At 41.8% G+C, this 26,745-nt stretch overlaps 1 protein-coding gene across 2 annotated transcripts in view; it reads left to right on the forward strand.

Annotated features, from left to right (window-relative positions):
• Positions 1-24,923, forward strand: part of PTGR1 (prostaglandin reductase 1) — a 41,694-nt gene extending 16,771 nt beyond the window's left edge. For both annotated transcript variants that reach the window (XM_012439114.2, XM_012439116.2), the window contains exons 7-10: positions 7,204-7,359; positions 11,537-11,645; positions 18,713-18,831; positions 24,664-24,923. In XM_012439114.2, coding sequence (XP_012294537.2) covers positions 7,204-7,359; positions 11,537-11,645; positions 18,713-18,831; positions 24,664-24,774 — 495 coding nt within the window. In that variant the 3' untranslated portion in view covers positions 24,775-24,923. The remainder of the gene's footprint in view (positions 1-7,203; positions 7,360-11,536; positions 11,646-18,712; positions 18,832-24,663) is intronic.
• The last annotated feature ends 1,822 nt before the right edge of the window (positions 24,924-26,745 follow it).

Below are 26,745 nucleotides of genomic sequence, written 5' to 3' on the forward strand. Positions count from 1 at the left end.
AACTGGTGTGAGATGATACCTCAATGTGGTTTTGATCTGCATTTCTCTAATGACCAGTGATGATGAGCATTTTTTCATATGTTTGTTGGCCTCATATATGTCTTCTTTTGAGAAGTGTCTGTTCATATCCTTTGCCCATTTTTGAATGGTTTGAATGGATTTGTTTGTATTTTTCTTGTATAGCTCTTTTAGTTCTTTGTAGATTCTGGATATTAGTTTTGTCAGATGGGTAGATTGCAAAAATTTTTTTCCCATTCTGTTGGTTGCTGGTTCACTCTAATGATGGTTTCTTTTGCTATACAGAAGCTCTGAAGTTTAATTAGATCCCATTAGTCTATTTTGGCTTTTGTTGCCATTGTTTTTGATGTTTCAGTCATGAAATCCTTGCCTATGCCTACATCCTGGATGGTTTTGCCTACGTTTTCTTCTAGAGTTTTTACAGTGTTAGGTTTTATGTTTAAATCCTTAATCCATCTAGAGTTAATTTCAGTGTAAGGTGACAGGAAGGGGTCCAGTTTCTGCTTTCTGCACATGGCTAGCCAGTTTTCCCAACACCATTTATTAAACACGGAGTCCTTTCCCCAATGCTTGTTTTTGTCAGGTTTGTCAAAGATCAGATGGTTGTAGATGTGTGGTGTTGCCTCCGAGGCCTCTGTTCTGTTCCATTGGTCTATGTCTCTGTTTTGGTACCAGTACCATGCTGTTTTGATTACTGTAGCCTTGTGTAGTTTGAAGTCCAGCAGTGTGATGCTTCCAGCTTTATTCTTTCTGCTTAGGATTGTCTTGGCTATGTGGGCTCTCTTGGGGTTCCATATGAAGTTTAAAGTGGTTTTTTCCAGTTCTGTAAAGAAGGTCATTGGTAGCTTAGTGTTGAATCTATAAATTACTTTGGGCAGAATGGCCATTTTCACGATATTGATTCTTCCTAACCATGAGCATGGCATGTTTCTCCATCTGTTTGTGTCCTCTCTTATTTCATTTGAGCAGTGGTTTGTAGTTCTCCTTGAAGAGGTCCTTTACATCCTTTGTTAGTTGTATTCCTAGGTATTTTATTCTCTTTGTAGCAATTGTGAATGGGAGTTTGCTCTTGATTTGGCTCTCTGTTTGTCTGTTATTGGTTTATAGGAATGCTCGTGATTTCTGCACATTGATTTTGTATCCTGAGACTTTGCTGAAGTTGCTTATCAGTTTGAGGAGATTTTGAGCTGACATAATGGGGTCTTCTAAATATACAATCATGTCGTCTGCAAATACAGACAATTTGACTTCCTCCTTTCCTAATTAAATGCCCTTTCTTTTTCTTGCCTGATTGCTCTGGCTAGAACTTCCCATACTGTATTGAATAGGAGTGGTGAGAGAGGGCATCCTTGTCTAGTGCCTCATTTCAAAGGGAATGCTTCCAGCTTTTGCCTGTTCAGTATGATATTGGCTGTGGGTTTGTCATAAATAGCTTTTATTATTTTATGATACCTTCCATTGATACCTATTGAGAGTTTTTAGCGTGAAGGGCTGTTGAATTTTGTCGAAGGCCTTATCTGCATCTATTGAGATAATCATGTGATTTTTGTCTTTGGTTCTGTGATGGATTATGTTTATGGACTTGTGTATGTTGAACCAGCCTTGCATCCCCGGGATGAAGCCTACTTGATCGTGATGAATAGGTTTTTGATGTACTATTGCATTTGGTTTGCCAGTATTTTATTGAAGATTTTTTCATCTATATTCATCATGGATATTGGCCTGAAGTTTTCTTTTTTGTTGAGTCTCTGCCTGGTTTTGGTATCAGGATGATGCTGGTCTCATAAAATGAGTTAGGGAGGATTCCCTCTTTTTGTATTCTTTGGTATAGTTTCAGAATGATTGGTACCAGCTCCTCTTTGTACATCTGGTAGAATTCGGCTGTGAAACCGTCTGGACCTGGACTTTTTTTGTTGGTAGGCTATTGATTGCTGCCTCAACTTCAGACGTTGTTATCAGTCTATTCAGGGTTTCAACTTCTTCCTGGTTTAGTCTTGGTAGAGTGCAAGTGTCCAGGAATTTATCCATTTCTTCTAGATTTACTTGTTTGTGTGCATAGAGTCATTTGTAGTAATCTCTGATGGTAGTTTGTATTTCTGTGGAATCAGTGGTGATATCCCCTTTATCATTTTTTATTGCATCTATTTGATTCTTGTCTCTTTTCTTTTTTATTAGTCTGGCTAGTGGTCTGTTGATTTTGTTGATCTTTTCAAAAAAACCAGCTCCTGGATTTATTGATTTTTTTTGAAGGGTTTTTTTGTGTCTCTGGCTCCTTCAGTTCGGCTCTGATCTTAGTTATTTCTTGTTTTCTGCTAGCTTTTGAGTGTTTTTGATCTTGCTCCTCTAGCTCTTTCAATTTTGATGATAGGGTGTCGATTTTAGATCTTTCCTTCTTTCCCATGTGGGCAGTTATTGCTATAAATTTCCCTCTCAACACTGCTTTAAAGGTGTCCCAGAGATTCTGGTAAGTTATGTCTTCATTCTGATTGGTTTCGAAGAACATCTTTATTTCTGCCTTCATTTCATTGTTTATCCAGTCAACACTCAGAAGCAAGTTGTTCAGTTTCCAAGTAGTTGTGTGGATTTGAGTGAGTTTCTTAATCCTGAGTTCTAATCTGATTGCACTGTGGTCTAATAGACTGTTTGTTATAATTTCCATTCTTTTGCATTTGCTGAGGAGTGATTTGCTTCCCATTATGTGGTCAATTTTAGAGTAAGTGCGATGTAGTGCTGAGAAGAATGTATATTCTGTGGATTTGGGGTGGAGTATTCTGTATATGTCTATTAGGTCTGCTTGGTCCAGCTCTGCATTCAAGTCCTGGATGTCCTTGTTAATTTTCTGTCTTGTTGATCTGTCTAATATTGACAGTGGAGTGTTGAAGTCTCCCACTATTATCGTGTGGGAGTCTAAATCTCATTTTAGGTTGTTGAGAACTTGCTTTATGTATCTGGGTGCTCCTGTGTTGGATGCATATATATTTAGGATAGTTAGCTCCTCTTGTTGGATTGATCCTTTTACCATTATGTAATGCCCTTCTTTGTCTCTTTTGATCTTTGTTGGTTTGAAATCTGTTTTATCAGAGACTAGGATTGCAACCCCTGCTTTTTTTTTTTTTCTCCATTCGCTTGGTAAATCTTCTTCCATCCCTTTATTTTGAGTCTATGTGTGTCTTTGTATGTGAGATGAGTTTCCTGAATATAGCACACCAACGGGTCTTGACTTTTTATCCAGTTTGCCAGTTGGTGTCTTTTGATTGGGGCTTTTAGGCTGTTTACATTCAATGTTAATATTGTTAGAACATTGTTATTTGATAATATTGCAGGTAATCAAGTCAGAAATGGCCTCTGTCTAGAGTAGTAAGTTTATCAGTATTAAGCATTTTCGTATTTTTTACTGGACATTCTAGGGCTGCAGCTTAATCTTATTTCTTCATTATTGACCTTAGCAATAGAAGAAGGGACTTGAGGTCAGCCAACTAAGAGTCATCACCCACATATCCCCACTGCAAAGGCTGTTATACTGGAAAGAAATGGGCATTCGGCCCAGAGCAGTGGGGCCATGGCTTGGTAACTAACTCCTGGGAAGTACCCAGGACATGGAAACATTGGCTCTGATTTAGGCAGATGTCTGCTCAAGGAATCCAATCTGATGGTGGGTGTATAGAGCAGGCGACAACTCAGACATGGTAGGAATTCATTATTACATAGTGGGAATGTTCCAAGGTGATCTGGCTTGACTGATCATTTGCCCAAGGCTGGGATACAGGATTCAGGACCTAGGTCCTAGGGGACAAGTTAGGTGGAATACAGATGAGTACAGGGCTACAACCAACAGCCAAGGGTTTGAACTGGTCTCCAGTCTAAATAGGAGCTTGGAATACAAATACGAGGCTACCATAGAAGTTGTAGAATAATTTGTTTAAGTAAGTAAATAAATAAGAATAGATATCAAATTTTATTAAATGCCATTCCAGCATTTATCAGGTTAACTTTTCAGTGAATGAATTACATTAGTTTTCCAATGTCGAACCATTCTAACAATCCCAGAATAAGCTTTACCTTATGGTTTATTATGGGTTTATGGTCTATTATGGGTTTATACCTTTGGAATTCACTTGTTAACATTTAAAATAGAAATTTTGTATCTATATTCACAAGTGAGTTTGGTTTAAAGTTTACTTTTTGTTCTGGAATTTAGCTAGGCTTGGATTATGCTAAAATTACAAAATGATTTAGGATTATTTCTAATATTCCAATTTCAAATATCTTATTAAAAGCACAAGGGGCTTTTATCCCTTGTTACCTTTTATCCCTTAAGGGTAAGTTTGATAGGACTTACCCTTAAACCTATTCTTTTATATTCAACCTTTCTGTCCATTTTATGTGTGTTTCTGTAAAATGCAGCTATTTGCATTTTATTTTTACCCCATATGAAAGTCTCAGTGTTGCAATAGTTAAATTTAAGCCACTTGTATTAATTGTCGTAATTGGAATGTTTGTTCACATTTATATTATCTTATTTTGCTTTCCATTTACTGATTATTTCTTTCTGTGTTATTTTCTTTGTTCTTTTTCTTCTGATTACTTAGAACCTAAATTTTATTTACATTCTGCTAGTGTTTACCTTTTAACCAATTATTTAAAATTTATTTTATTTATACCCTGCTACTATTTGTATACCTATTTTATATACAAAAAATAAACATATATATAATATATGTATATGAACTTCTAACATAGTATATTTTCCCCATATTCTACCCCCACATCTTAATTTTTATTCAATAGTCTAATAAATAGTAAAATATCATATTTTTTGGTTATGACATCTGAAAATTCCTTTTAATTTTGGTTGGTATAGAATTCAAAGGATCTGCCAGGTGCAGTGGTGTGTGCCTATAATCCCAGCCTCTCAGAATTCTGGCTGAGGCAAGAGGATCCCTTGAACTCAGGAGTTCAAGACCAGTCTGGACAATGTTGTGAGACCTTGTCTCTAAATTTAAAAAAAGAGTTCAAAGGACCCAGTCCCTTTACCTCAGAGCTCTATAAAATTGCTCTACTTTTTCAATTTCTATTTAATGTTGCAGATGATACATTCAAAGCCAATCTGATTCTCTTTCCTTTGTAGGTAATTAGACTTTTCTTTTAGGTGCTTATAAGTATTTCTTGTTATTCTTTGAATTTAGAAATGTTACCAGGAAATGTCTATATCTGTCTTTGTTTAACTCTGTCTGGAACTTAGTTAGCCGTTATAATCTAAAAACCAACGTTTTTCTTCAGATGAAGAATAGTTTTCTTCTTCTGTTTAATTATTGTATTTTTCATCTATTCTGTTTTCTTCATGAGGAATGATATATATTTATTCTGTTTCCCTTAGGACTATTCTTCTCATATTCTATCTTTGCTCTCATATTTACATCTTTTGTACTTTTTCCTCTGAATTCTGTACTTTCTGGATCTAGTCCTCCAATTGAATTACATGACTTTCAGCAGCATCAGTTTCTAGATTAGCAATTAAGTTTTTCATAGCTGAGGATCATCATATTCTGGGATTGCTTCCTTTCCCAGTAATCTGCACTTGTTAACTATTGCAGTATCCTTTTGAATGTCACTGAGAAATGAAATGGTATGAATACATCTTTGAAAATATCTACTCTTCCCTGTAGAAATTCCCCTGGAGACTGCGATGCTAAGGAATTTATACTCAGTCCCTAAAGAAGTAGCATGATTGGTTCTGCTCTTTAGAACCATCACTTAGGCCTAGGTAGGAGAATAGTTCCTAGGGACACTATACTGGAGACAAGAAGTCCACTTAGAAGGCTCCTACAATAATTCTAATGAAAATCTTGGTGCATCAACAGAGTTTGGAAGTCAGAGTCAGCTTTTAAGGGTGTTTGGTTTAAAAAGAGGAAGAAAACCTGATGATTGGATATAGATCGTAAGACAAAGGAAAGCCTCTCTTTTGAGCCACGTTTCAGGTTTGGATAACTGAGTAATATCATTCTCTACAAGAGGATAGACAAGAAACAAGTAAGAAGCAAGGAAAAAAGTATATTCCCTTTCAGACACACTAATTACGAGGGACCTGCAGGCCATCCAAGTGTGAGACATCTATTGTTGGAAATACTGATTTGGAACTCAGGAGAGAAAAGTCAGCTAGAATTAATAGATAAAGTTAATAGATTAATTAATAATCTGCCTGAAGGAGGTCATAAGAGTGAAAGAGATCATCCTATAAAAGTCTGTATTCTTAGAAAGAAAAAGGACCAAGGATGGCTCTCTTGCAATAGTTTTTTCTGGAATCATGAAGGAATGGAAACAGTATATGGCCATCACTATTTGTACAGAGATTCATGCAAATCTAATTGGGGTTTTTCCTTGATTGAAAATGTACAGTGGCACATATTCTGGTCTTCATGATACATTTAGAGTATAAGGGAGCTTTTTGAAAAGCTCGTTTCTATGGACCAATATAACCTGTAGTCTCATCCTGAAAGTGCTTTTCAGAATGTTTTCCAGCTCCTCTGTGATTAGCCAGCATCTAGTCTGGTGCTTTGGACTAAATCAAAGGATAAAGGGGGCCTGGTGCAGTGGCTCATGTCAGTACTCCCAGCACTTTAGGAGGCTGAGACAGGAGGACCACTTGAGCTTAAGAGGTCAAGGCTGCAGTGAGCCATGTTCATGCCACTGTACTCCAGCCTGGGCAACAGAGTGAGACCATGTCTCATAAGAATATAAACATTTAAAAAATCAAAAAAAGGATAAGGGGGCAGTTACCAGGAGGGCTGTCTGTGATGTGGGAGTCACAGAGCTGAGATAAAATAATAGTCTGAAGAACTACTGTACCAACAGATAGCATATACTGCATTGCAAGGAAGAGAAGCCCAGAAGCAAAGAACCAAGAAAGTCAAACGAATAGGTTGTTAAATCAGCTGGTGGAACTATGAACCAAATAAATGCAGAAGGGACCTGCTGGCTGGTCAGAAGCAAGCTGAAGCTGGGTTGTAGAAGGTCCAGAGACTAATTTCACCTGTGGGATCTGTTGGGCCATTATGGTATTCTTTATATATGTGGCTCAGTGCCTAAGAGGGTGTTCTTAGAGAACCTAGGCATACTAGACCAGGAAAGTAGTGTTGGTCCATGCTTGTGGCTTATTAATGGTTTCCACCTTCTTTTTCTATTTAGGGCTGCAAAGTTGTTGGAGCAGTAGGGTCTGATGAAAAGGTTGCCTACCTTCAGGAGCTTGGATTTGATGTTGTCTTTAACTACAAGACAGTAGAGTCTTTGGAAGAAACCTTGAAGAAAGCCTCTCCTGATGGTTACGATTGTTATTTTGATAATGTAAGTACAAACTGGACTTAACATCTGATTTATTAATGAAGTACTATATAAGGCAAGAGTCCCCTACCCCGGGCCATGGACTGTTGGGGGTCCATAGCCTACCAGGAACTGGGCTGCACAGCAGGAGGTGAGGGGCAGGTGAGCAAGCAAAGCTTCATCTGTATTTACATCCCCTCCCCATTGCTCGCATTACTGCCTCCTGTCAGATCAGCAGTGGCAATAGATTCTCATAGGAACGCAAACCCTGCTGTGAACTACGCATGTGAGGGATCTAGGTTTTGCATTCCTTATGAGAATCTAATGCCTGATGATCTGTCACTGTCTCCCATCACCCTCAGATGGGACTGTCTAGCTGCAGGAAAACTCACCCACCGATTCTACGTTATGGTGAGTTGTATAATGATTTCATTACATATTACATTGTAATAGTAATAGAAATAAAGTGCACAATAAACACAGTGTCCTTGAATCATCCCGGAAACTATCCCCCCACAGTCGGTGGAAAAATTGTCTTCCAATGAAACTGGTCCCTGGTGCCAAAAAGGTTGGGGACCGCTGATATAAGGGAATATATTTCTAGAGTTTCCATCTGGGATACATGAAGAAAGTATATGTGCCTTTTTTAAACAGCAGCTTTATTGAGATATTATTCAGGCACCATGTAATTCACTCATTTAACGTGTAGAAGTCAATGTTTTTTACTATATTGGCAAAATTGTACAACCAGTTTAGGAATATTTTCATCCACCCAAAAAGAAATACTACTCATTAGCAGCCACTTTCCATTACCCACCCCCCTCCCCACTGAAAGTGGTCTTTTATGACTGCCTTCTTTCACTTAGAAAAACGTTTTCAATTTTCATTCATGTTGTAGAATTTATCGGTACTTTATTCTTTTATTTGTTTTTTGAGACAAGGTGTCACTCTGTCACCTAGGCTGGAATGCAGTGGTACAATCATGGCTCACTGCAGCCTCGATCTCCCTGTCTCAAGCAATCCTTCCACCTCAGCCTTCCAAGTAGTTGGAACTGCAGGCATGTGCCACCACACCCAACTAATTTTTATATTTTTAGTAGAGATGGGTTTCACCATGTTTCCCAGACTGGTCTGGAACTCCTGGGCTCAAGCGATCCTCCCACTTCAGCCTCCCAAAGTGCTGGGATTACAGGTGTGAGCCACGGCACCCGGCCTGATGGTTATTAGTTTATACTTTCTGGCTACTATGTATAATGTTACTATGAACATTCATGCAGAGGTTTTTGTGTGGACATTTTGATTTCTCTTAAGTATATACCTATGAGTAGAATTGCTAGGTCATATGATAACTTTCATGTTTAACATTTTGAGGAGCTGTCAAACTGTTCTGCAAAGTGGCTACACTACTTACATTCCCGCAAGCCATGTATGAATGTTCCAATTTCTCTGCACACTCACCAACACTTGCTATTGTCCGTCTTTTTTATTATAACCATCCTAGTGAGTGTGAAGTGATATTTCATTGTGATTTGATTTTGACTTGCATTTCCCTATGGCTAACAATATTGAGGACCTTTCAATGTATGTATTTGCCATTTGTATATCTTCTTTGGAGAAATGTCTGTTCAAAATCTTTGCCCATTTTTTTAAATTAGGCTATTTGTGAAGTTGTAAGAGTTTTTGTTTGTTTTGTTTTTGTTTGTTTGACAAAGTTTTTTGCTCTGTCACCCTGGCATGGAGTGCACTGGTGCAACCTCAGCTCATTGCAACCTCCACTTCCTGTGTTCAAGCAATTCTGCCTCAGCCTCTCAAGTAGTTGGGATTATAGGCATGTGCCACCACACCCAGATAATTTTTGTATTTTTAGCAGAGACGGAGTTTTACCATGTTGCCCAGGCTGGTCTCAAACTCTTGACCTTAGATAATCGCCTGCCTCCCAAAGTTCTGGGATTACAGCTGTGAGCCACCGCGCCTGGCCAAGAGTTCTTTACATCTTACAGATACAAGTCCCTTTATCAAATTCAGTAGATTTTCTTTTTTTTTTTTTTTTTCAGACGGAGTTTCGCTCTTGTTACCCAGGCTGGAGTGCAATGGCACAATCTCGGCTCACCGCAACCTCCACCTCCTGGGTTCAGGCAATTCTCCTGCCTCAGCCTCCTGAGTAGCTGGGATTACAGGCACACGCCACCATGCCCAGCTAATTTTTTGTATTTTTAGTAGAGACGGGGTTTCACCATGTTGACCAGGATGGTCTCGATCTCTTGACCTCGTGATCCACCCGCCTCAGTCTCCCAAAGTGCTGGGATTACAGACTTGAGCCACCGCGCCCGGCCAGATTCAGTAGATTTTCATTATTCACAATATTTATGTTCTATAAATTTGCCACCAAGACTGAACCATTGCTTCTAGGGGAAATATGTACATGTATGTACATATCTCACATAGATTATAATCTTAAATCCTTAAAACAACTCATCCTAGGAGCTTTTATTTTACAAAAGAGGAAAAGAAGTTCAGAAGTGTTAATTAAGTACCTTGCCTGTGGCCTCCCCACTAGCTAATACCCCCCGAGTTGGGATTCATACCCATCCAACTCTTCTCAGAACCAGAGCCTCTTGAACTACACTGCAGTGCCCCCATCCTCTGGTCATCTCTGAATGACAGCTGAAACAAGAAGGCAGAGCATGGTCTTATTCAGCCTCACAGAACATCTGCATCTTTTTCACTGCTATATGTATGCCTGCAAGTGACCAGGGAAAGCTTAGTGAGTACTGGTTTGAGGTTACAAATAAAATTTTAGCAAGTAGTTCACAATATGCAAATATGAAATCCACTAATAATGAGGACCAACTGTATATGGCTTGCAAATATTTTCTCCTATTCAGTGAATTGCCTTTAACATTCTTCTTTTTGTTTTTGTTTTGAGACTAGGTCTCACTCTGTCTCCCAGGCTGGAGTGCAGTGTGTGATCACAGCTCACTGCAGCTTTGACCTCCTAGGTTCAAGCGATCCTCCTGCTTCAGCCTCCCAAGTAGCTGGGACCACAGACATGCAACACCATACCCAGCTAATTTTTAATTTTTTTGTAGAGATAGAGTCTCACTATGTTACCCAGCTGCCTTTCACTTTCTTGATGGTATTCTTTGAAGCATAAAAGTTTTAAATTTTGATGAAGCCCAATTAATCTATTTTTCTTTTGTTCCTTGAGCTTTTGGTGTCATGTCTAAGAAGGCTTTTCCTTTCTCAGGGTCATGAAGATTTATTCCTATGTTTTCTTCTAAGAGTTTTAGAGTTTTAGCTCTTATATTCAGGTCTATGATGCATTTTAAGTTAATTTTTGTGTGTAGTATAAGAGGCCCAATTGCATTCTTTTCCATGTGAAAATCTAGTTGTTCTGCACTATTTGTTGAAAGGACTATTTTTTCTCTATTGAACTACTTTAGCACTTCTGTAGAAAACCAGTTGATCATAAATTTAAGGGTTCATTTTTGGACTCACGATTCAGTTCCATTGATCTAGATTTCTATTCTCACACTACCTTAATTTAGCTTTGTATTAAGTTTTGAAATTGCAAAGTGTCAGTCCTCCAACTTTGTCCTTTATACACCTTTTGAATACTTTTCCATACTTTTAATTATAGGACAATGAGATTATAGGACTGATCAGAGAACCTCAATATATAATAAAGTAAATAAGATATGTTCTTAGAGTCAAATGAAAATGCCTCTTTCTTTTTTCTTTCTTTTCTTCTTGAGAGAGAGTCTCGCTCTGTTACCAGGCTGGAGTGCAGTGGTGTGATCTCAGCTCACTGCAACCTCCACCTCCCGGGTTCAAGTGATTCTCCTGCCTCAACCTCCTGAGTAGCTGGAATTGAGGGCATGCACCATCACACTGGGCTAATTTTGTATTTTTAGTAGAGACAGGGTTTTACCATGTTGGCCAGGCTGGTCTCAAACACCTGACCTCAGTTGATCCACCCACCTCAGCCTCCCATAGTCTTGGGATTACAGGTGTCTGGTCAAAAATGCCAATTTCTAATGTCTTTTTTTAACTGAAATCTTCTGCACTGTTTGGCTAATTCAATCAGTTTTGTTGCTGCTAAAACAGGTATTGTAAAATAATGATTGTGGCTTAATGATTCTCCTGAATCTTCTAGTATTTACATTATTTGTCTTTGGTTTTATTTTTCCTGTCTGTTTAGGTAGGTGGAGAGTTTTCAAACACTGTTATCTCCCAGATGAAGAAATATGGAAGAATTGCCATATGTGGAGCCATCTCTACATATAACAGAACTGGCCCACTTCCCCCAGGTAATGAGCATGTGCACACAATCCCACATGTCGCAAGGCTGGACAAGGAGAATCACTTGAACCCGGGAGGTGGAGGTTGCAGTGAGCTGAGATCACACCACTGCACTCCAGCCTGGGCAACAGGGCAAGACTCTCTCTCAAGAAAAAAAGAAAGAAAAAAGAAAGAGGCATTTTCATTTGACTCTAAGAACATATCTTATTTACTTTATTATATATTGAGGTTCTCTGATCAGTCCTATAATCTCATTGTCCTATAATTAAAAGTATGGGAAAGTATTCAAAAGGTGTATAAAGGACAAAGTTGGAGGACTGACACTTTGCAATTTCAAAACTTAATACAGATATGCCATAGGCCAGTGACTGAAATTACTAGAAAGATTTTCTTATATTCTTTTTTTTTTTTTTTTTTAAAGGTAGAGTCTTACTTTGTGAAAGCTTAGGAGTTTAAGACCAGCCTGGGCAACATGGCAAAACCCAGTCTCTACAAAAAATACAAAAATAAGTCGGGCATGGTGGTGTGCACCTGTAGTCCCAGCTATTCAAGAGGCTGAGGTAGGAAGACTGCTTGAGCCTGGGAGGCTGAGGCTGCAGTGAGCTGTGGTCATGCCACTGCACTCCAGCCTGGGTGACAGAGTGAGAGCCTGTCTCAAAATAACAACAGCAGCAACAAAAGAAATAAAAATATATACAATTTCATATATTTTGTGGTAATTAAGCTTATATTAGATTTTTATATAGAGAAATAGCAGGATCTACAAATATAAAAGAAACAGTTATTAAAAGTTTTAGTTGCTGGGCGCAGTGGCTCATGCCTGTAATCCCAGCACTTTGTGAGGCTGAGGCAGGCGGATCACGAGGTCAGGAGATCAAGACCATCTTGGCTAACACGGTGAAACCCTGTCTCTACTAAAAACACAAAAAATTAGCTGGGTATGGTGGCATGCGCCGGTAGGTCCCAGCTACTCAGGAGGCTGAGGCAGGAGAATCGCTTGAACCAGGAAGGCAGAGGTTGCAGTGAGCTGAGATTGCACCACTGCATTGCAGCCTGGATGACAGATAGAGACTCCATCTCAAAAAAAAAAAAGAAAAAAAAAGTTTTAGTTTTTACCTATCATTCAATGGAAAGTTGTAAAAAGACAGCAATGATTTGATTTAGAAACAGAACACCTTGGTCTGGCTAGTAAAATATGCAGGTTCTTCTGGATATTAGAGACATTGCTGGAGGTCGGGGAGGGGTAAAGGGTGACTTGCTGTGGGTGAAGGGAAGGGCAGGCTGCCACGTCCTTCAGAAATCTTGAGCAGTGCTTCTTGGAGCACTAAGGCAGCTTGGCCTCAGCAGACTGGCGATTGTCACTAAAACGGAAGGAAGCAGCAGTACCCCAACATTCCTTGACTGTCCTTGTTTTATTTCTCTGGTGCCCTGCCATGCACTCCATTCCCCAATCCCTACTCTCTTATGCTGAAACCAGGCCCCTCCGACTCCACAATCGCAGAGGTCCAAAGGCAGTGTCTACCAGAGAACCATATTCATTAAATCCCAGTCCTGTGAGATGCCTTGTACAGGCCTCTCATTTTCCAGGTGGGGAGATGCATGGCTGAGACAATCAGAGACTCTTTGAACTCCTATTGGCAACAGACTTGAAACAAAGACCAGTCTTCTAGGCTATACGGAGTCTGTTTCTGCTACAGTGATTATTGTGCTGTTAAGAGAGATCACATATAACCTGTGGTCCCCTAAAAAAGGGAGAAAGAAGGAAAAAAAGGAATCTTCCAGACTCTAATCAGGATCCAGGCAACCATAAATCAGTTGGTTATTTATTCTATGATGGGCTTGACTAATGGAAATGAAACCTTATAGCCCCACTAGTTAACAACCCCACAAGTGTAGGGAGACAGGTGGGCTAGAAAGGAAGGAGCTGACGAAGGGCAACTGGTAGATTCCCTCTCAGGTTGTGAAAAATCAAAACCGTTACTAAGAAGGAAACTCCAGATGTACTTGGCAATCTTATTGTTAGGGACTTTTTTTCCCCCTGTAATTTTCTAACTGGTGCTAAGCTGGAATCATGGGAAATCATCTGCCTGCCAACTGAGCAAAGCTGCAGGAGGCCTTTTCTTAACCACAGTCCAATTAGGAATAGCCAAATATTTTGGATACAGTAACTTGATCTAGTCTTTTTAGCAATTAGTCTTTGGAAGCTCAGCTGCTCAGACAGGACTTTGAGATGACAGCTGGCCTTGTCCATTCTATTTTAATCAGATGGAATTCTGCCCTGCCACAGATCCCCAGAAATTCTAACATATTCCACCGATAGGATAGCTCAGAGGCAAGCAATGATTTCTTCCAGCTTTAATGCCACATTTGCTTTTTTGTTCTTGGTAAAAAACAAAAACCAACATTCTCATCAATACACAGAAACCCAGAAACAGCATTTCACTTTCATTTCACTTTCACTTTCATTTTTTGTTTGTTGGTTTGTTTGTTTTGAGACAAGGTCTCTCTCTGTCTTCCAGACTGGAGTTTTTTTTTAATTTTAATTTTTATTTTTTTGAGACAGGGTCTCACTTTGTTGCCCAGGCTAGAGTACAGTGGTGCAGTCATGTATCACTGCAGCCTCCATCTCCTGGGCTCAAGTGATCCTCCCACCTCAGCCTTCTGAGTAGCTGAGACTACAGACAGGTGCCACCATACTGGCTAGTTGTTATTTCTTTCGTAGAGATAAGGTCTTTCTGTGTTGCCCAAGCTGGTCTCAAACACCTGAGCTCAAATGATCCTCCCACTTTGCCTCCCCTACAGGCGTGAGCCACCATGTCTAGCCCATTTTCATTTAAGATGAGGACATGAGAGTTCCAATCCTCAACTCACAAAGGATAGTTGATGTGAGTCTTCTGAAGAAGCACTCTTTCTGTCCCATTCATCTTGCATTAGTTTCTTTTGGTTCAGGACAAAGCTTCATATTTCTGACTGCTAATGTTACTTTCCTCAAAGTAGTGAGTAGGAATTTAGGCTGAGTGGTGCCACTGATCAAAGACGCTGAAGCTAGATTCCACCACTCATCATAGCACATCTGGCTCTGATATTCCCGAGGCATCTTCGCCTGACTTTCTGGAACTTGAAGGCCTATCCTGAGGTGTCATTCTCTCAGTTTCTAGTCAGTTAAGACACTTGGGAAAATAAACCAGACAACCAAGAAACTTTTTCTTCCTCACACACGGAAGGGTAGTACCTTCTTTACAGGCTGCAGGAGAGCTGTGTGCTTTTTCTGGGGTGCTGGTTCTCAAAATGTGGGACAAGGACCAGCAGCATCACCATCTCCTGGGAGCTTGTTAGAAATACAAACTCTTAGCTAGGCGCAGTGGTTCATGCCAGTCATCCCAACACTTTGGGAGGCCGAGGCAGGAGAATCGCTTGAGCCCAGGAGTTTGAGACCAGGGCAGTAGAATGAGACCTCATCTCTGACAAAAGAAACCTAAAAAAAATTAGCCATGTGTGGTGGCATGCACCTGTAGTCCCAGCTACTTGGTAGGTTTAGGTGGGAAGATCGCTTGAGCCCAGGAGGCAGAGATTGTAGTGAGCCAAGATCATGCCATTGCACACTAGCCTGGATGACAGCAGAGCAAGACCCTGCCTCAAAAAAAAAAAAGGAACACAAATTCTTGGGGCCCACCCTAGATCCACAGTCAGAAATTGGCAGAGGGGCCCAGCAATCTCTTTCCAAAAAACTTCCATGTGATTCTGATACATAACTAAGGTTTAAAATCTACTGTCTGGCTGACTCTTGGCATCCTGAAATAGCAAGGGTGGGAGCAGGTGTGAGAGCTGCTGAGTCTCCTGATGCACTCTGTCTCCCGGGCTCCTAGGCTGGGCATGGACACTTAATTGTTTTACATCTCACAGAAAGAAATAGATTTATGCCATAGAATGACTGCATTAAGGCATCAGGAAGAGCCTGCCAAGTATTGGGAATACCAGGGTATTAATTCTTGAGGAGTGTAGAACATTTTTATATGTTATCTTCGGGGCCTCTTTCTGTTTCATAAAATTAGTTGGAAAGTGTTTGGTGAACCTTGTTTCTGGCACGTGAGCGATAAATGCTCCCTGGTTGCCCAGCCTGTGCAAGGACTCTGAGTGCGTATAATTTCCTATTGCTGCTGTAACAAATTACCACAAATTTAGCGGCTTAACACAACACAAATTTGCTGGGCACAGTGGTTCATGCCTGTAATCCCATCCCTTTGGGAGACTGAGGTGGGAGGATCACTTGAGCCCAGGGGCCAGGGCTCAAACAATTTTTTTTTAATAAATTTTTTTTTTTTTTTTTTTTGTAGAGATGGCGTCTCATTATGTTGCCCAAGATCAGACTGGGCAACAGAATGAGATCATGTCTCTATAAATAATTTTTAAAAATTAGCTGAGCATGGTTGTTGTGCACCTGTAGTCCCAGCTACCTAGGGGACTGAAGTGAAAAGATCACTTGAGCCAGGAGGTCGAGGCTGCATTTGTAAAGCCTCAGCCCTACAGGGTTGTGGGGTGTCCCCTATAGCTGTGCCAAGGCACAGGATCCAAGACGTAAAGAGACAGGACACAGAAGGACTGGAAAAGACAGCTGGGCTCGGGGGGCCACGCCACCTATGAGTGGAGACAGGCGAGGCCCTGATCATCCAGAAGCATGTGTATTTATTGGGTACAAGGCAGGGGGAAGGGTCGTGAGTGAGGTTGTCTATAGGCTTAATGACAGGGCATACATAATCACGTGAGTAGCAGGAGAGCGGGCCACCCCATTATGTCACCTGGGCAGAGAGGTGGGCCGTGCACGGTAGCGGGCCATGCCATGCGCAGTAATAGAGGGTCGTGTACAGAAAAGGGGTCCATCCCCATTAGGTCACCAAGGCAAGGACGTGGGCTGTGTGCAACAGGTGTCATGTGCAACACTTCTTATCTGGGGGCTGGAGACTTCAAAGGATTCTTATAGAAAGATACTGTAAACCAATGCAGTGGGAGCTGACAGACTTGTGTTCTTCTCTAAGGTATTTTATGGGAGGATGATTTGAGCTAGTACAGAAACAAGAAAAGGCTGACAGGGTATAGAGCTGCCATGACCGCGTCACACCAGAGGGCTTCTTCTCCCTCAGTTATTTGCAGGATCTCAGGCCTGAGGCCTACTTTCCACAGGAACTGGATGCAAGGTACTACAACTCCTTTTTCAGGAGGGGAGGCTCTTGCTCCAAGCCTGCTGTACAGCTCATGCCCTTTCAGGCAGGGACGCCACCACCTGGGTCTTTGGTTCTTGTCCTGGTCTGGCTGTTTTCCCATGTACTGCTTCTGTTCTGTGACTGCTCTAGGCATTCCTCCTACTACAAACTACTATATGGTTATACAGAAGGATTCTATAAATCAGCACTAAATGTGTTAGTACAGCTCCGACTACAATACCTATATGATTATATAGAAAGATTATATGGAACTAAGTATGCTAGATATAAGTACTAAATATGATTATATAAGCTAGATATATGTAAGCAGTAAGTTATACTTCAGTCACTAATTCTATAAACAAATATGTGATTATATATAAAGGATTATATAAAGAAAATAACTGAGTAATAACACTGCAAACTATGATATTCTTCAGGTACTAATTGTGCCTGGGGTTTGCACAGCTCTCCTTCCTCGGTGCCCATGTCGGGGGTTACCCACAACATTGAGCTGTGATGGCTCCACTGTACTCCAGCCTGGGGAACAGACCCAGACCCTGTCTCAAATTAAAAACAAAAACAGAAACAAAAAAAAAAAAACACCCACACATTTATTCTTTTGTTTGTTTGTTTTCTTTTTTGTTTTTCTTTTTGAGACCAAGTTTCGCTCTGTCACCCAGGCTGGAGTACAGCGGTACAATCTCAGTTCACTGCAGTCTCTGCCTCCTGGCTTCAAGTGATTCTCCTGCCTCAGCCACTTGAGTAGCTGTTATTACAGGCGTGTGCCACCATGCCGAGCTAATTTTGGTATTTTTAGTAATGACAGGATTTCACCATGTTGGCCAGGCTGGTCTCGAACTCCTGACCTCAAGTGATCTGCCCTTGAACACCTGACTATGTGATTCACCCACCTCAGCCTCCCAAAGTGCTGAGATTACAGGCGTGAGCCACTGCGCCCGGGCCCACACATTTATACTTATAGGTCAGGAGGTTAAAAGTAAAATGGATTGGCAGGGCTGCATTCCTTTTGGAGAACCCGTTTCCTTGCCTTTTCAAGCTACCAGCTGCCTGTATTCCTTAGCATGTGGCCCCTTCCTCTGTCTTCAAAGCCAGTGGCATAAAATCTTCCTCCTCCTCTTCTCTCTCTCTCATTCTCTCATCTCTGCTTCTATCATCACATATTCTGTTCCTGACTGTAACTTTCCTGTGTCCCTCTTTCCCTTACAAAGACTTTTGCTATTATATTGGGTCCATCATTTATAGTGGAGAATAATCTTCCCATCTCAAGCTTCCTTTTTTTTTTTAGATAGAGTCTCACTCTGTCACTTAGGCTGGAGTGCAGTGGCACAATCTTGGCTTACTGCAACCTCTGCCTCCCGGGTTCAAGTGATTCTCCTGCCTCAGCTTCCCAAGTAGCTGGGACTACAGGCACCCACCACCATGCTCTGCTAATTTTTGTGGTTGTTGTTGTATTTTTAGTAGAGATGGGATTTCACTATGTTGGCCAGGCTGGTCTCGAACTCCTGACCTTGTGATCCACCAGCCTTGGCCTCCCAAAGTGCTGGGATACAGGCATGAGCCACGGTGCCCCACCTAAGGTTCTTATTCATATCTGCAAAGTCCTTTTTGCCACGTAAGGTAGCAGGTTCTGGGGTTTTTGGATATGCACATCTTCGGGGCCATTATTCTGTGTGCCACAGAGTGCATGTTGATTGGTCAGCAGTCCTGTGGATCAGAAAGGAGTGAGGAAATGGAAGGGGAGAGGCACCAAGAAACACCCAGCACCAAGCACAGTGACAGTGATCTGTACTGCTGTGTTTCACTGTGGCCACTTCCCTGGATCCTGTCACCCAAATGTGCCCTTCTCTTCACAGGCCCACCCCCAGAGATTGTTATCTATCAGGAGCTTCGCATGGAAGGGTTCCTTGTCTACCGCTGGCAAGGAGATGCCCGCCAAAAAGCTCTGAAGGACTTGCTGAAATGGGTCTTAGAGGTAAGGAGCTCTGGAGCCATCCCTTCCAGTTGTACACTAGGTCCCATTCCCTTTTGCCTCTCAAGGCTTTTGTTCCCCAATTCTTCCCTCTCTCTACTGCATCATCAGTTTTTCCCTAGTGGGTCATTGTCCTTAGAATATAAATATTCTTACTTTTCCCATCTTTGAAAGGAAAACAAAACAACCCCCTCTAAAGCTCATTTCCACTACAAATGAAGGTCCATTTCCCTTCTCTCGCTTTTATAACAAAATGCCCGGAAGTGCTGTCTACATTCACTGTCTGCCGTTCCTTTCTTTCCATTCTTCCTTGAACCCACATATCAGGCTTTTGCACAATGCCATTCCTTCCAAAATTACTTTTTTGTTTTTGAGACAGAGTCTTGCTCTGTTGCCCAGGCTGGAGTGCAGTGATGCATTCTTGGCTCCCTGCAACCTTTGCCTCCTGGGGTCAAGCCATTCTCATGCCTCAGCTTCCCAAGTAGCTGGAAATACAGGCATGCACCACCACGCCAAGCTAACTTTCTGTATTTTTAGTAGAGACGGGTTTTCGTCACATTGGCCAGGCTGGTCTCAAGTGATCTGCCCGCCTCAGCCTCCCAAACTGCTGATTACAGGCATGAGCCACCACACCTGGCCAAAATTAACTTTCGTCAAGGTCACAGGGGTCTCTTACAAAGTGAAATCCACTGGCTGATTCTTAGCCTCACTGGGCTATGGAAAATATTTAACAATGTTCATTCTCTCCTTGATATGCTTTCTTCTGTTGTTTCCCTTAACTCTTGGTTTTCCTCACTGATTGGTCCTCCTCAGACTCCTGCTAGCTTCCTTTCTTTTCTCCTAATTAGTATTAGAGTGCCCCAAGTCATGGTCACTGGGGCTCTTTTCTTCTCTGTCCACACTTGAGCTAGCCCTCAATTAGCTCATCTAGGCTTAGTATCCTGGGAGCTCCCAGCTCTATCTCCAGCCTGGCTCTCCTCTTAACTCTAGACTAGTATGTCCACCTGGATGCCTGATAGGCATCTCTGACATAACATATTGAAAATGAAATATATTTTGGTCTTTCCTGCTCAACATGATCCATATTCAGACTTTCCTATCTCAGTTATAACAATTCTACACTTCTAGTTTCTCAATCTCAAAACCTTGGAGTCATCTTTGATGTCTTTCTCTTGTACTCATGTGTAATCTGTAAAGAGATTCTGGTGGCTCTGTCTTCAAAGTATATACAGGATCTGAACATTTCTCCCACCTCCCTGCTACCACTCTGATCCAAGTACCATGCTGTCTAGCCTGGATGTTTGTAGTGGACTCTACCTGGCCTCCCATCTTTGCACCCCCATAGAAAATTCCCAATGTGGTGGCCATAGTGATCTTTGAAAGCACAAATCAAATCCTGCCATTCTTATGATCCAAACCATGCAAAACTGTGCATTTCACTTAGAGTAAACCAAAGTGCTAATATTCAGCAGGCTTGCACAAAATCTGACCCCTGATACCTCTCTGATTTCATTTCTTAGCATTTACCCCCTTGTTTACTTGGCCCAGTCTCTACCATTCCACCCCTCTGTAACTGCTTGCTGAATTCTCTTATGTCCTGCAAGTCTTTGCTAAAAAGTGCCTTTTGGACTGGGCACAGTGGCTCACACCTGTAATCCCAGCACTTTGGGAGGCTGAGGTGGGTAGATTATGAGGTCAAGAGATTGAGACCATCCTGGCCAACATGGTGAAACCCCATCTCTACTAAATTACAAAAATTAGCTGGGCGTGGTGACACGCACCTATAGTCCCAGCTACTCAGGAGGCAGAAGCAGGATAATCACTTGAACCCTCGAGGCAGAGGTTGCAGTGAGCCGAGATCATGCCACTGCACTCCAGCCTGGCAACAGAGCAAGACTCCATCTCAAAAAAAAAGTACCTTCTGGGTGAGGCAACTTTTTAAATGACCCTGTTGTAAGTTGCAATCCCTCTTCATTTCTGATCCTCCATATCCTCCCCCCACCTTTTTTTTTGAGATAGGGTCTCACTCAGACACCCAGGGTGGAGTGGAGTGGCACGATCATGGCTCACTGCAGTCTTGACCCAGGCTCAGGTGATTCTCCCATCTCAACCTCCTGAGTAGCTGGGACAACAGTCAAGTGCCATCACGCTTGGCTAATATTTTTGTATTTTTCATAGAGATGGGCTTTCACCATGTTGTCCAGGCTCCTATCCTACTTTTATCCATAGCAGTTAATCATCTGTTGCATAATATATACTATAATTCACTTATTCATTTATATTTATTGCCCATCTCCCTTCTTGAGGATGTAACCTCCATGAAGACAGCAATGTTCACACATTTTCTTTCTGGTGTATCTCCAGCCCCTACAGAGTGTCTGAAGTGATGTAGGCACTAGATAAATATCGCTGAATAAATGAATGTTAGAGGGGTGCATACATGTGCCATGGTTCTTCCAGGTCCCGGGTAGCAAAGAATCCAATCCCTTGGTCCTGTGCTGTGACAATTTTCAAAACTTACACCATGTAAAGTTTTAGTCAACAGAAATTTGAACAATCAAGTTGCATTATTTTAGTTTTACAGGGTAAAAATGATACCATGTTTTCTGATTCCTGGCCAATGATCATTTCCCAGTTCAGAGAAATAGACTGCTCCTCCAGCAGCCACTGGAGTTTGGCGTTCTTCCCAGTCTAGCATTTGGAATGCCGGGCTGGGCTCTCTCCAGGGAGCTGGAAAGAGCTGAATTTAAGTTGTCCCGGTTGATGAAATCTCATGTAGCGCATCCATGATCACAGTTGACAACAAGAAACCACTGTGCTGGTGTCCCCAAGGCTTCCTTCTAACAAAGTGAAGCTGATCACGGTTAGTTGGTTTTTTTGTTTTGTTTTGAGATGAAGTCTTGCTCTGTCGCCCAGGCTGGAGTGCAGTGGCGCAATCTCGGCTCACTGCAACCTCTACCTCTGGGGTTCAAATGATTCACCTGCCTCAGCCTTCTGAGTAGCTAGGATTACAGGTACCTGCCACCACTCCGGGCTAACTTTTTGTATTTTTAGTAGAGATAGGGTTTCACCATGTTGGCCAGACTGGTCTTGAACTCCTGACCTCAAGTGATTCTCCTGCCTCAGCCTCCCAAGTGATTCTGGGATTACAGGCATGAGCCACTGCACCTGGCCCTAGTTGGTTTTGTTTTTTTTTTTTTGAGACGGAGTTTTCGCTCTTGTTACCCAGGCTGGAGTGCAATGGCGCGATCTCGGCTCACTGCAACCTCCGCCTCCCGGGTTCAAGCAATTCTCCTGCCTCAGCCTCCCGAGTAGCTGGGACTACAGGCGTGCACCACCATGCCCAGCTAATTTTTGTATTTTTTAGTAGAGACGGGGTTTCACCTTGTTGACCAGGATGGTCTCGATCTCTTGACCTCGTGATCCACCCGCCTAGGCCTCCCAAAGTGCTGGGATTATAGGCGTGAGCCACCGTGCCTGGCCCTAGTTGGGTTTTAAGTAACGGGTTGGCCTAATTTCTTTCTCATCCTCCCTTTTAAATCTCATTTCCTATTTTTAAAAATTCACTTTTTATTTTAGAAAAGTTTTAGGCTGGGTACGGTGGCTCATACCTATAATCCCAGCACTTTGGGAGGGTGATGAAGGAGAATTGCTTGAGCCCAGGAGTTTGAGATCAGCCCTGGCAACATAATGAAACTCTACAAAAAACAAAGAGTAAAAAAATTAGTTGAGGGCAGTGATGCATACCTGTAGTCCCAGCTACTCAGGAGGCTGAGGTGGGAGGATCACCTGAGCCCAAGAGTTCAAGGGTTGCAGTGAACTCTGAATGCACCACTGCACTCCAGCCTTGGCAATAGAGCAAGACACTGTCTCAAAAACAAAAATAAAAATAGAAGTTTTAGATTTATAGGAAAATTGAGAAGATAGTCCAGAGAGCTTTTATATACCCTGCATCCTGTACCCTAATTTCCCCTGTTATTAACATTTTACATTAGTATTTGTATTCGGTTGCTAGGTCTACCAAAATAAAGTACCATAGGCTGGGTGGCTTAAAGAACAAATTAATTTTCTCCCAGTTCTGGAGGCTAGAAGTCCAAGATCAAAGTGTCAGCAGCATTGTTTCTTTGGAGGCCTCTCTCTTTTTGACGTGTAGATGGCGTCCTTCTCCCTGCATCTTCATGTGGCCTTCTCTCTGTGTGTCTGTCCTAATCTCCTTATAAGCACACCAGTCATACTGATTAGGGCCTACCCGTATGACCTTGTTTTACCTTAATTACATTTTCTTTTCTTTTTTTTTTTTTTTTTGAGACGAAGTTTCATTCTTGTTGCCCAGGCTGGAGTGCAATGGTGCAATCTCACTGCAACCTCTACCTCCCAGGTTCAAGCGATTCTCCTGCCTCAGCCTCCCAGCTAGCTGGGATTACAGGTGCATGCCACCACGCCTGGCTGATTTTCATATTTTTAGTAGTGACAGGGTTTCACCATAGTAACTAGGCTGGTCTCAAATTCCCAACCTCAGGTGATCCACCTTCAGTCTCCCAAAGTGCTGGGATTAGAGATGTGAGCCACTGTGCCCAGCCTCTTAATTACCTTTTTAAAAGCCCTATCTCCAAATATAGTCCCATTGTCAGGCACTGGGTGATTAGGATTTAAATGTATGAATTTGGTTGGAGGTACACAGTTCAGTCCTAACAGTATTCATTCTCTATTTTAACCTCTGAAGTGGAGTCTACCTTTCCACCCTATCCAGATTCCTTGCTGCTTCAAGAACAAGAATGAATTGGGGCTTTTAAGTCAAAAGTTCAAATCTCAGCCAGGCTCAGTGGCTCATGCTTGTAATCCTAGCACTTTGGGAGACTGAGGTGGGCAGATCACTTAAGCACAGGAGTTTGAGACTAGCCTGGACAACTTAGCAAGACCCCATCTCTACAAAAAATTTAAAAAATTAGCTGGGCATGGTGGCGTGTCCCTATAGTCCCAGCTACTCAGGAGGCTGAGATGGGAGGATCACTCGAGCCCAGGATGTTGAGGCTGCAGTGCACTATGATTATGCCACTGCACTCAAGCCTGGGTGACAGAGTGAGACCCTGTCTCAAAATAATAATAATAATAATAAAAGTTTAAATATCAGCTTCCTTACTTTGTAATTGACTGACTTCAAGCAATTAATCTTGTCTATAAATCCATAAAGGATGCTAAGCCATCAGTGGAATACATTAGGGAAAAACTTGTATCAGGTAACTCAGGTCTCTATATAAGACCCCTTAAAACATCTGAAAATGTAAATTAGTTCCTGTTAGTAGGCAGTACCTTGTAATAGAAAGAGAAATGAAGACCCTTCCTCACTAACATGAACGCTTCCTTCCCATACTCCCAGATAAAGGTTAAGCACATGTTGAAAGAACCTTGGCTTAAAGGGGAGACAGATTATTAGACTGTCCTGCCATTTATATTTCCTGAATAGGACCTGCCTCTTCAGCGGTCAAACAGGCAATGAAGTGTGCTCCTTTCTCTATTTCTACCTCCTCTGAGATCATTGTTATTAAACTTTACTATGCATCTTTCTTAGAAATTGCTTAATCGCTGCCTTATGACATTTCCCACTGTGATCTGACACCTGTTATTAAGTTCTTCTTAGGTGTAGTTTGTCATCGTTTACATGTACTAAGTGGATCTTGCCTCTCCTTGACTTCAAGTTCATGGAGAACAGGACCTCCATCTCTCATTTTCAGGGTTCCCAATGAGGTACCTGATACGTTTGTTGCTAGGATGAGAACAGTGTATCATTGAGAATACTAAATTAAGTTTAAAAATTTGTTGTTTGCTTTGATACAGGGTAAAATCCAATGCAAGGAATATATCATTGAAGGATTTGGAAATATGCCAGCTGCATTTATGGGAATGCTGAAAGGAGATAATTTGGGGAAAACAATAGTGAAAGCATGAAAAGAAAGGACAAGTGGAATCTGGAGACCACTTAGATGATTACTGAATTTGTTTTTCACCATTTAGCAAAAATGTATACTACCTTAAATGTCTAAGAAATAGTACTTGTAATGAGTTTGACCTGCTTAATAAAATACATTTAAGTGGTATGTCATTAGTGAAGGAGTATGAAAATTTCACAGTCAACAACAACCAGTCACCTCGCTGTTCACTACAGCTTCTTCTGAGTTGTGGTAGAAAATAATGGCTTTGGAGTGTGAAAGTTTACCAAACACTGCATGTTGTCACTCATAAGTGGGAGCTGAACAATGAGAACACGTGGACACAGAGAGGGGAACAACATACACTGGGGCCTTTCAGGGGGGTGAGGGGAGGGAGAGCATCAGGATAACTAGCTAATGCACGCGGGGCTTAGTATCTAGGTGATGGGTTGATAGGTGCCACAAATCACCATGACGCACATTTACCATGTAACAAACCTGCACGTCTGCACAAGTATCCCAGAACTTAAAATAAAATAAAATAAAAAAGTTGGCCAGGTGTGGCCAAGGCGGGCGGATCACGAGATCAGGAGTTCGAGACCAGCCTGACCAACATGGTGAACCCCGTCTATACTAAAAATACAAAGAATAGCTGGGCGTGGTGGCATGCACCTGTAATCCCAGCTGCTCAGGAGGCTGAGGCAGGAGAATTGCTTAAAGCTGGGAGGCAGAGACTGCAGTGAGCTGAGATCACACCATTGCACTCCAGCCTGGGCAATAGAGCGAGACTCTATCTCAAAAAAAAAAAAGTTTACTGCTTCTGTGACCTTAGACTTCTGATTTTTCATCTTTAAAGTGAGGATAATAACATTTGTTTCATATACATGTTATACATTTATTTAAAACACCAACATAATGCCTGGCATATGTTAGCTACCTCCCTGCTGATAATCAGTGATTCTGAAGTCTTAAGACTAACACCTCTTGCATGTGATTATACCAGAAGAAATAATCACTGCAGGTGTATGGGTGTCTTAGGGCCAGTCCATACTGGTCCTCTACAGATGAGTCTAATTATATAACAGACCAAAGAAGGAATCTGCATTCACAAGAGCTACACAAAAGATAACACATGGGAATGTTTATACATCTACAAAAACGTGCAAGATTTATATGAAGAAAAATTTAAAACATTACTGAGGGGCCAGGTGTGGTGGCTCATGCCTATAATCCCAGCTCTTTGGGAGGCCAAGGTGAGAAGATGATTTGAGCCCAGGAGTTTGAGAGATCAGCCTAGGCAAGAACTCGTATCTGCAAAAAATTTAAAAATTAGTTGGGCATGGTGGTGTGTGCCTGTAGTCCCAGCTACTTGGGAGGCTGAGGAAGGAGGATCACTTGAGACCACGAGTCCAAAGTTGCAGTGAGCTGTGATTGTACCACTGCACTCCAATGTGGGCAGCAGAGTAAAACCCTGTGTCTAAAAACAAAAACAAAACAACAAAAATAACATGACTGATGAACATGAAAGACATGAACATAAGGAAAGGTACCATGCCCTTGGACAGGAAGATTCAATATCTGGTTTTTTGTTTTGTTTTTTGAGATGGAGTCTCTCTCTGTCTCCCAGGCTGAAGTTCAGTGGCATGATCTCAGCTCATGGCAACCTCCGCCTCCTGGGTTCAAGCCATTCTCCTGCCTCAGCCTCCCAAGGAGCTGGGATTATAGGTACCCACTGGCATGCCCAGCTAATTTTTGTATTTTTAGTAGAGATGGGGTTTCACCATGTTGGCCAGGCTGGTCGCGAACTCCTGATCTCAAGTGATCCACCCACCTCCGCCTCCCAAAGTGCTGGAATGAGGCACTTTGGGAGGCGTGAGCCACTGCGCCCAGCCGGAAGATTCAGGATCAGTCAGAAAGATGTCAATTCTATTGATCAAGTCTGCCATCATAGAGATAAGGGGTTAAATAAATTTTAGTACAATGAAACAAT

The sequence above is a fragment of the Aotus nancymaae genome, unplaced genomic scaffold (genome assembly GCF_030222135.1).
Source record: "Aotus nancymaae isolate 86718 unplaced genomic scaffold, 86718_ANA_hifiasm-v0.15.2.pri h1tg000003l, whole genome shotgun sequence".
Taxonomy (NCBI): Eukaryota; Metazoa; Chordata; class Mammalia; order Primates; family Aotidae; genus Aotus; species Aotus nancymaae.